The 11,386-nt window shown below is 49.4% G+C and overlaps 1 protein-coding gene across 1 annotated transcript in view; it reads right to left on the reverse strand.

Moving 5' to 3' along the window:
• Positions 1 to 10,688, reverse strand: part of NFASC (neurofascin) — a gene marked incomplete at both ends in the record, with an annotated part of 43,274 nt that extends 32,586 nt beyond the window's left edge. Inside the window, 10 exon segments of the mRNA XM_079546304.1 lie at positions 168 to 299; positions 430 to 614; positions 1,460 to 1,571; positions 5,145 to 5,195; positions 6,814 to 6,984; positions 7,183 to 7,305; positions 8,022 to 8,218; positions 8,438 to 8,543; positions 8,823 to 8,840; positions 10,595 to 10,688. Of these exon segments, the coding sequence (XP_079402430.1) occupies positions 168 to 299; positions 430 to 614; positions 1,460 to 1,571; positions 5,145 to 5,195; positions 6,814 to 6,984; positions 7,183 to 7,305; positions 8,022 to 8,218; positions 8,438 to 8,543; positions 8,823 to 8,840; positions 10,595 to 10,688 (1,189 nt within the window).
• Between the last annotated feature and the right edge of the window lie 698 nt (positions 10,689 to 11,386).

Raw genomic sequence — 11,386 nt, forward strand, 5'->3', positions numbered from 1 at the left:
GCCCAGATAAAAAGAGCCAGTGGCATGCTATGGGCCTCCAGAGACACGGCTCAACTGGCCATGACGCAGCCAAGCCAGTGCCCCAGTGGCAGCTCTGGCTCCCATGGTCAGCCATGAGACCCTTGGCTATGTTTTCATATAGGAGGTGCAGACTCTTCCTGGCTCACCTTCAATGGGCTCTCCGTTCACCAACCACTGGATTGAAGGCTTGGGGTTCCCATTGGCTCGACACACCAACCTGCCATCCTCACCAGGGGCCAAAATGAGATTCTGTGGCTCATCCAGCCAATACGGGGCAGCTTTAAGACACACAAATGGAACAGTTACACACAGAGCAAACTGGAGCAGATGGCCTCCAGAGGATCCCAAGCTCCCCTCTCAATTTCTGGCTGTGAAAGTGAAGGAGATGGTGAAGTAAAAGTGACGTACCCTTCACTCTCACCGAGATCGTGTGGCGGATGCTGCCCATCTTGTTGGATGCCAGGCAGAAATACTCCCCAGAGTCTTCCTCTGAGACGTTGGAGATACGAAGGGCCTTGTTAAAGTTTTCCAGCTTGGTTTTGCCCACTGGGAGCTCACCTCCTTTCTTGTACCACATGATATCTGGTGCTGGTCTAAAGAGAGGGAAGGAAATAAAAGCTCTTGCAAGACAACTTTCCTAATATAAATCCTGCACTTAAGACCTTCTAAACCCAAGGAGAAAGACCTCCGGGCCACTCTTTTACCTACCACAGCCCCTCCACTAGGACTTCAACATCACCAGATGGTGAGGAGTGGGATTTTTGTCCTACCTTGTGCTCAGGAAGTGCTGCCAAAGTCCCACCCCATGCCCAGGACACTTCTGCTTGTACACATACTACAAACCTCCTCACCTGCACTTAATATAGTGTGCTAAAGGGCCACCCAAGAGATCTGCAACTCCCTGTAAGGACAAATTGATGGGGCATCATCTTTGGACAGCAAGTATCTGAAGATACCTCTTGCTCTGAGCAGTGCTGCAGAACTCATGGATCCAAGTTGAAGGAGGGAAGATTTCGGTTGGATGTTAGGGGGAAGTTCTTTACAAGGAGAGTGGTTAGGCCCTGGAACGGGCTGCCCAGGGAGGTTGTGGATGCCCCGTCCTTGGACGAGTTCAAGGCCAGGTTGGACGGGGTCCTGGGCAACCTGATCTAAAATGTGGATGTTTGGGGGCCCTGCTAGGCAGGGGGGTTGGAACTACATGATCCTTGAGGTCCCTTCCAACCCGGGTGATTCTGTGATTCTGTGAACTCAGCTCTCCTGTCTGCTTTCATGCTCCTACCCTTTCAGTAAGTTACAGGAATATTGTTAATAGCAGTTAATAGAAAACGAATGGCGTGCTCCATTCATTGCTGGTATTTTCACCAGCAGTTCATCATTAAAGCTATGAGAGCACCTCATGGGGCTGCTGGTGACCGCCCGCTCCCATCATGGTACGTACACTCCTGATGCAATGCACTCCAGCAACAGGTCCACCCCTCGGAGCACCATCTGGCTGCTGGAGGTCCCGTATGGGTACATGAAGCTGGGTGTTGTTTCTGTAACCCCTCGGGCTGAGATCAGCAGGAAAGAAAATCAAGAAGAAAAAAACAAAAAACAAAAACAGAGCACTTTTAAATTCTCCTTCTCTGCAGCATCGGAAGGGTTCAGGGTTCAGCAACAGGACTCACGCAGGAATATACCTGAAAACTAGAGAAGGGCTTAAAGTCATTTTTAAGGTAAGAAGACGTAGTGGAGAGAGGATGCTTGGCAGGCAGGGAGAAGAAAGAAGAAAAAGGATGGGCCGGGGAAGCAGAACCATGGGGACGGGGCACCAGGAGAGCCCAGATCCCGAGCAGGGCAGCGCCAACCCTGCTCACCCTACCTCCAGCATGGGGCTGGAATCAGATGAGACATGGAAACACTGATGGACAGAACACTTAGTGAAGGACAGTAGTGACAAATGGGCACAAGAAGGGTACATGAGACAGCTGAGCCACAGAGATCCCCCATGGGAAGGAGGATGCCAGAGCTCTGGCAGCATCACGTAGGTTCCCACTCTTACTGGGAGCTGCTGGGCCTGGAAGGATGGAGCTGTCTGGGGATGGAGCAGAGCTGAAGACATTGGGATGGGACAGGAAAGTTTAATGGGAAACAACCAGGGGAGAGACAAGACAGCTCCCTACAAATACACACAGCGGAGGTCTCTTTGTGAGAGAAAAAAAAAAATTATTAATGGAATAGTTTCCATTAATAAATGGAATCATTACTCTAGATGTGGATCAGTGAAGACAGCGTGGGATGAGATGGTCTCGAAAGCAGCAGTAGCAGAGATGGAGGTTATGGGATTAGGACGTGGGGTGAGATGGGTGGGTTTGACACAATCTATTTGGGCAAATAGAGAATTGGGGAATGCCCACCCTGGGGCAGGAGCAGGCTCTTGGGATCCTTTCCTGCTGGCCCAAATGCTTCATTAGCCAAACGAGCTATTTGGGAAATCTCTGAGCTCTGATACAAAGAAAAGGGCTGGGAAGATACAGGGGAGAGAGAGAGCAGAGACTGTTTTTGGAACTCAATCAGGAAAAGCTCGTGACCAGGCCCCTCAAGAGAAATTAAAATTAATAATAGTAATAAATCAACAGGAAGGAACTCATCCCTTCAGACTGACTCCACATCACTGGGGAGCAGCCACATTCACGCACCACTCTGCTCTCACACACCCACATGTTAGCAGCAGGAGGTGCTCGTCAGAGGGTTAGTTAATTACTTGATTAATGGATTACCAGGGGCAGGCGTGCTGCTGTTTGCTCGCCTGCTTCGGAGATGCTGGTTTTCCTGGTTAGGATCACCGCCCATGTAATGCCTTGCAGATCAGTGCTGAGATTTCAGGTCTGTGTTTATCAATCATTTTATGAGTGAATATTGGCTTTTATCTGCCAGCAACCTGTAGCCCGTGTGAATGGGCCATATGCCTCACTCCTGCCACAAACCATTTGCTTGGGGCACAACGAGAAGAGATAAGCAGCAGCGCAAGCCAAATTTTACGAGCCGTATATTAATGATGAACATTAAAACATAAGGGAGATAAATTAGTATGCTATCCACTTGTTTAATAAACCTAATGACAACACTGCTTAGCTGATAAGCTTTGCCTTAGCACAGCACTTTAAGTAAATATTTTGCTATTTCTAATGGGAAGAGGCCTGCAATGATCTGGGGCAGAAGTTCCAGCTCTGATCTCATGGCACTACAGCTGGAAGCTGTTAAACAGCAACGTCTCACTCCTCCACATGGGTGGAACTGACTGGAAGAATAAATTCTACGGCTATTCACTGGAAGCAGAGCTCAAGAATGTGCTCTGCTTCTAATATGTTACCACTACTGATCCCACCTCTGTGGAATTGGACCCATTCAACTGCAGAATGGACCCATTCCAGAAACTGCCAGTATCTCCTCCCCAACATCCCGACCTGACAGCACATCAGGTTGTACATCAACCCGCAGATTGTTTCTGCTAAAGGCAATGATAGAAATATGTGCATCCCAACACATCCATCTCTCGCCTCCTGCCCCGCTTGCCGGCTTGACAACATCCCACAGATTTGCCAAAACAGCACAAATGAAAAAGGACAAAAGATTTTCACTTCCATAAGAAGGTGATGAACTTCAGCTAATGAAATTCCCAATTAATCATTTTAGACCTTTTATCTCCCTGGCTGACATCCACCTCCCTTTTCCCTGAACACACCAACGCAGCAGGAGATGAAGGCACCCCCTCCCAACCCACGAGGACTGCAGACACCAGAACATAAAGGCATTCCTTCCACAACAAACCATCCACGCTGCTCTGTGCTTGGAGGAGCTGCATGTTGTGTTTAGAGGAGATCCCACCGCCGTGTGCCCACCAGGAAGGCATCTCCTCCCACGTGCCTCTCATTGAGGTGTCGTTCCATTTATGGAATTCACATTGATGTTAATTTTGCTTGTTTCACAGCCATTTCTGTGAGTGTTGCAGACCATGCCCAGCCCATTTGCTGTCCCCACTTCCTCCAGTTATGCTTCACGCTCAGACCTTCCAGAGGAACCTCTCACCCAAACCCCAGCTCAGCAGGGAACGTTGTCCCATTGCAGAAGTATGTGAGGAGTAAGGGAGAAATCCCCATGTTTTGCAAAAAAAAAAAAAAAGGACACTGCAATGTAAGATCTGGCTAATCTCAACCTTTTGGAGGCAGCAAGAACTTGGGCCTTGCTCCCAGGCAAAGCACGTGCTTCAAGCTGAGACGAAAACCAAGAGGCCAATAGCTGCTAAGCACCACCTGAACACACATTGACGTGGCACAGGAGGGAAGAAATGGCAGACGGGCAGAGAGGGAAGCCCACTGGTTCCTGGGGATGCTCCCAGCAGCGTGCTCCATTCCCCCATGCAGACCCACCCCATCACCTCCCAGCTCCTCACAGGAGCTGTGAGCTCATGTGCCAGAACAAGAGCTGATGGGATATGGCTAGTGTTGGGGATGGGTTGATGGTTGGGCTTGGTGATCTTAGAGGTCTTTTCCAACCTTAAGGATTCTATGGCTTGGGGATGTGTTGATCACATAGCGTCCAGGGACAGCCTCCCCGCTGGGGTAAGTGGAAAAGCACTCAGCACAGGTATAACCGTGCCACAGAGAAACAAATGGCTGGGAAAACCAAATATTTGGATTCTTCCTCCTAATGGTCAGTGCCCATGCTTGGCTGCAAGCACAATAGGTGCTCATTCTGAATGCAGACAAAGAGGGATGGTGGCTCTTGTATCTCAATCAGGAGGACGAGGCAGTGGAGCCAACCAGCAGCTTTCCCACTTAGCCCTGATCCTATTAAGCCAAATATCTCCGGAGCTGAGCTCGGTGTATCCAATTAATTAGCTTAGCCCTCGATCATTTTTAAGATGTCAAAACTCGGAGGGGATTTGGGCTGCTGGGCTGTTCCCAGCCCACTTTTGGTGACGTTTGGGGGGGACGAAGCACAGAAAGGACCACACGCACACATCGGGGCTGTGCACACGGGGATGCTGCCGACGCAGCCCACGCTGGGTTAGCACGGGATCAGTCGGGTTAGGCACAGGGGGTTACAAACGTGAAGGTCTCCAGAAGCTGCTGTTGACTCACCACTGTACATGTCAGTGTGATTTCGTAAGGACGTTTCGTTATGGGGTTTCTCTGCAATAAACAAAAGACCGTGAGCATACCGAGCGGCACAAAGCAGCGGTGGAAAACAGGGATGGGGCTACATGGGGACCAGGGAGCACAGAAGCAAACAGAGGTGCTCGGAGCCTTAGGAGACAAACAGCAACAGAGCACAGTGGTGCGGGAGGGGAAGAGAAGATTGCTTTCCTCCTACGAGATGGAGAGACAAACAAACGCGTGATAAATATCACCTAACTTGATCATAAACATTTCCTCTAAGTGTTTTTCCTTTGGTATAAAGGCAATGTTGACAAGAATTAATTCAATTTGGGAAGAAAATATATCGTTTTCTCTCAGTTAACTGTGAGATAAGCGTGCTCCTGCTATTTCTTTCCAGCACAAAGAATGGGCTGGATGCACCGAGGCAGCAGTGTAATGATGCAGAAAGGCATGGAGAGGGCGAACAAATAAAAATGATAACAACAATTAAGCTTTAAGAGCATAATCTGCTGTAAAAACCCCTTTCAATTCCCAGGTAATTGAAGCAAATTGTGTTATATGCAAAAACAGCAGCTCCTCATAACACACCGCTCTCCCTCACTGACAATTGCTGACACCTAGGCGAGTACAGCTGCTAATTGCCAACAGAGCTCCACTGGGTAATGAGCAGAACAGAGAGCACCCAGGGCACAGCCTGGGGCCCAAGACACAGCAGAGATGCTCCACAGGAAATCCTTCCAGGATTTCTTTCACTTCTTTTTCTGGAGCTGGACCGATATACCAGGCTGAAAACGTCTGAGACCCAAATGAACACAGGTTTTTTGCTCTCCACTTTGAGCCTGAGCTCATTCAGGGTTCAGTCCTTCAGTACGAGGCAAATTTTGGCTTTATTCAGCCAGCTTCTCAACCAGATAACAAGTAACCGGAGCGAGTTACATGTACACCTTCCTCACCATTAGTGCCCATTTGTAGTATTTGCTTTGCTACTTCTCGTGCTTTGCACAAGGAGAAGGTGTTACACCAGAAGTGCAGAATGCTCCAAGCCCAGCCTGCTGCTCACATCACACCTCAGTGCCAGGTATCAGAACGCTTTAATAGTGTTACCTCCTATTAAGCAACAGATGAAGCTCCTGGTGCCGGGAATTGGGAGCCAGGGTCGCCAGGCCCCTAAGGCTCTGCTCCCCCTGCTCCCACCTTCCAGAACTGTTCATCAGCTCCTGGTCATGGTGAACCCCAAGACTTGTTGGTCAGCAATGAACAAACACTCAGTCCCCCCCCATGCAGCACCACAGGGCGTCCCCATAAACCTAAACCTGGAGCAAAACATGGCTATCTCCAGCCATCCAAATTAGGGAAAGATCACTTGATATTGCACCTCTCCCTAAGGATGGAGGGAATACACCATCCGTGTCCATCTCAGAAACTCAGCAGTACCCACACTGAGCAATCTCTGCAGCCCTGGGGCACTGCAAGGGAACAAGCCATGGAGTCAGTCTGAGTCCCATCAGTTCTTAACCGGACTTCTATCCCGATCAAAACGAGGGAAGACACTCTTTTCTTTGGTAGGACTCAGAGCTGTCAAAGACTGAAAGGAGAACCCTACCCAAGAGGTTGGCAGAGCTCCATCCTGGCTGACAACCATGACACTTACTGGTTTTCACCTTGAGGGTGTAGGGATTTTTCTGCTGGATGGTGTGGGTGAAGTGGAATCGTGCATTGCAGCTGTAGTCAGTCTGGGCATCCTGCAGCATGACATTGGAGAAGTACAGGTCACCATTCTGGCCCTGGGAGACACGCTTGTCCTGGTGGATGGGCTCCATGGCTGCAAGGGAAGAGGCATTCAGTTAACAGGACCTCCTGAACACGTGAAGGCAAAAAGCAACTCCCAACTTAAACCATGCGTGGGTACCACCAAGCTGTGAACTGGCAACGATGACTCCAAACGTAATTATTACAAACTAACACTGCAGGTGCTTGAAGGGAGTGAGGGTTCATGATGGAAAGGGCTTCCCCAACTCACAGCTGCTCATCCAGAAGATGACAGGAGGAGGCAGACCAGGAGGTGGGTTGCACTGCAGGCTGAGTGGAGAACCTTCATCAACCTCAATGACATCCACCTTCTCCTTGGGCCACAGGGGAGATCCTGCCATGAGAATCATAGCACTGCATGAGGAAGGTAGGTATTCACTCTGAAGATCTCCTCCCTTCCCACCGGACCTGGCCTGGTTTCGATGGAATGGCCTCAATGCAGAGAGGGAAGCCTTATTTCTGTGTGTGCAAGTCTTATGGGGAGCAGCTGAGAGAACTGGGATGGTTCAGTCTGGAGAAGAGGAGGCTCAGGGGAGACCTCATCTCTCTCTACAGTTCCCTGTAAGGAGTTTGTAGCGAGGTGGGGTAGGCCTCTTTTCCCAGGTAACAGCAATGGGATTAAAAGTAATGGCCTCGAGTTGCACCAGGGAAGGTTCAGGTTGGATATCAGGAAAAAATTCTTCTCAGGAAGAGTGGTCAGGCACTGGCGCAGGCTGCCCAAGGAGGTGGTGGATTCACCATCCCTGGAGGGGGTCAATAACTGTGGAGATGTGGCACTGAGGGTCATGGGTAGTGGGCACAGCAGGGATGGCTTGGGGTTGGACTCGGTGATCCTAGAAATCCTTTCCAGCCTTAATGATTCCATGATCTTGACACAGGCAATGGATGACAAAATCACAGGGTTGGAAGTGACCTTAAAAGACCACGAAGCAGGCTGGGATGTCTGACCACTGGATTCTATCTGTGCTTCTACTACAAAGCATCCATAGAACCGTGGAACTTCCTGAGTCTGATTTCTGCTGCTCGCCCCACACAACTGTGCTTACTCACTGGACACCTGGAGGTGGATTTTGCTGGACAGTGCAGTGCCAAAATCGTTCCTGGCGAAGCACTGGTACTCGCCCTCGTAGTCGTCTGGCCTCCCACCTCCATGGAAATCGATGACCAACGTCCCCGACCGCCTCCTCATGGACACCTTGGGGTCCTTTGCCACGTTGAAGAACTTCCCATTCCTTGTCCAGGAAAAGCTGTCAGCGTGGCAGAGAGATTTGTGAGGTGACTGTGGGGTGTATTTCCCTGGAAAGAGCCTTAGTTGGGTTATGCAAGTGGCAACTGGCATCTATGGCGCTGGTTTTGGGGACAGTGTGGCCAACTGAGATCTGCTGTGCCCAGAAATCCCAGCACCTTCAGAACCAGGGCTAACAAACCACAGAGCTCCAGTACAGGAGCAATTCCGGGGCACTTACGTGGGTACAGGATTCCCTTTGGCTTCACATTCAATGAAGATGTTGTCTCGGGGGTCAACGATGTAGTCCTTCACAGACTGCTTGGTGATGGTGGGGGGCTGAGGCACTGCAAAGCAAATGGCAGCAGTGAGATGAGCTGTGTGAGAGGGAGAAGCCTCTCTCTGCTCTCCTGCAGCAGATCTCACCAGGATTCTGACACCTTCCCCAATCTGTGGTCCAAAGACCTCCAAAACCACAAGCAAGCATGGAGCGCATGCTATCTGTCACCAGCCCTGTGCACCACGTATACCTTGGACCAAAGCACAGCTGGCACCAGACCCAACCCCTCCTGCCATTTTGGACATGCAGAGGACACCACCATGTTCACATAGAAGGCAGCACTTACATTCACTCTGAATACTTGCTGTTATTTCCAAAGTGCAAGCATAATGAAAAAGAAGAAAGAAGGGTTAATAGAGGGGCTAACCCCGATAAACACACATTATGCACACAAACATGAAAGCAAAACACTGTTATTGTAGAGCCTGCAAATCCTACATACGACTGATTTAACAATTCCAGCATGTTCTAATCCACCTACTTACAGTTATATAGCAGGAGACGCTGGTGAGCACTCAGAGAATGATGGAATGATAGAATATCCTGAGTTGGAAGAGACCCATAAGGACCACTGAGTCCAAGTCGCTGTTAGCTGCTAACAATGTGCAGCCTCTGGGAGGGTTGGGGGTCCAAAGAGGGCATGAAATGAACTCTAGTGTACCAATATCTATATCCCATATGTAGATATATAGGTATCTATCCCATATATAGATAGATATTTAGATCCTCCAGCATCTCCAGTGCTGGAGGTGATGATGCTCTGCTGTGAGTCCATGCTGTGCAGCAGGGAGGTGACTGAAGAAGAGGTGAGTTGCAAAGACAGGCTGCCTTCAGCAGTTCTCCACCAGCTGTCAGCATTTCCCTTACTTTTCTAAGCTCATATTACGTGTAAGCATCAAAATCACTCTTTTTTGACAGAAAAGCACAAGAAAGAGCAGAAGACTGCTGTTTGCAGACCTAGTCAGTCATGCCCAATGGCTCCCATCTATGTACTGACTGCCTGCACATCCAAGCTGTGTTCATCTTGTCAAATTCCCAAGTTGGGAACAAGGGTGCCAAGGGCTGACCCTAGGGAACAAAATTATGTTCATCCACAATCATTCGGAACGGAGTAGAGCAGGAACTCACACTCAAGTCTCTCACAGGTAAGAGATTGCATGGGACCCCCACCTCAAGCTTTCAGTCGCACAAGTATTTACTTTCCCCTCAGCAAACCAGAGATTTCCCACTCTCTCTCTTCACGTTGTTTCCAAAGAACCCTGGTGCTTCAGCCTGACTACAGACAGCAGCACAAAGCAGTGCTTTCTCCACTAATGCACCGCTCGCAGGAGGATTTCTGTACATTGCACTGTCAGAATAGATTCCCTGCAGCTACAGGCTGATTATTATTAACAGCCTCTACAGGAGGAAGCTGGGACACAGAGAAATTATGAAACTGGTATCCAGACGAGTAGCTGGAACAGAGCCTCTGAGCCATGACTTAGCAGCTTGCTCTCAGTACAAACCTTCATCCCAAGCGCACCCAAACGAGCCATACATTTCCCAGACACCAGCCTGAAGATGCTGTTTAGTAGAAACAACACCCCTTGTCCCCTTCCTCCTCACCCCATATCCTCAAACTCTCTGAATAAAACACAATAAAACATAACTCGTGTCTCATGTTTAACCAAAAGTCCCAACAGAGACAAAAACTGTGGGATGCTCCACTTTAAGTCTGTGGGCTAAAGGTTTGCTGGGGGTGGGCTTCTCTACCAGCTTGGTGTTCTGCCTCTTTTTGATGGGTGGCTGCAAGTCCTTTGCTCAGCTTTCGAGTCAGCAATTCAGGTGGATTTCTGGATGAAATGACTTAAAAAGTGACTTAAAAAGGAAAATATCCTAAATGTTTGGTTGGAGCAGGAAAGATGCCTGGTGTGCGTATCTCTTCACTCTGCCTCCGCAGCCCTTCAAGCAGGAAACCATAGAATCACAGGCCTTGGAAAAGACCACTGAGATCATACAACCCAACCATCAGCCCACCCCCACCGTGCCCAGATTTAGAGGGAGTAAATCAGAACTTACAATCCAGAGGGACTTCGATGGCGTTGATGAGGTGTTGGAGGCACAGAGCAAATGCAATCCCTGCACAGATGAGCTGGTGGCTGTGCAGGACCATTTTGGATGTCAGGATAATGCTATGACCTCACCTGCTCCCCCCAGGAGAGCTGATGGCTGTTGGGTCCTCAGCTGCAAAACACAAAAAGCCAGAGGTCAGCACTGCTATGTCCTGCATTTCTCTTCCTGGGACAGAGAGTTTGCAATCTGAAAATATTTGTACAGAGGGACAAAGGGTGTTAATGGTGCCAGAATTATTTTCCAGGCACGTTTCCAGTACTCAGCCCATGGTCGCTGCCCTTCCAAACATTTTTTGTTCAGTCTTTGTGGTTACCTGTGCTCAAACCCCAGAGTTCTGTTGAGTTCTCCCCAAGGAATGCAGGAAAGTTGCCCTGAGAAGTGAATGCTGAACCACATAGGCCCCGCAGGAGAAAATCAGAAGGATGGTTTGCTGTTTCACAGAACCATAGAAACGCAGAACCATGGAATCATAGCATGATTGGGTTGGAAGGGACCTCAAAGACCACTTCCTACCAACCACCCCACCGTGGGCAGGACTGCAAACCTCTAAACTAGACGAAATGGGCATCAGATGATGTTGCCCAGGAGTCAGGAAACTCATAGCTGAATTTCATGCACAAGACCAAACAAACAGTAAAACCCAGCTTTCATTCTGGACCGAAAACAAAGAGTTGAATTCCACTGAAGGAAGAACTGCGGAGCCAACGAGAGCCCAAAAGGTGCTCCAGCACTGCTGAT

This window comes from Tetrao urogallus (genome assembly GCF_951394365.1).
Source record: "Tetrao urogallus genome assembly, chromosome: 24".
NCBI lineage: Eukaryota > Metazoa > Chordata > Aves > Galliformes > Phasianidae > Tetrao > Tetrao urogallus.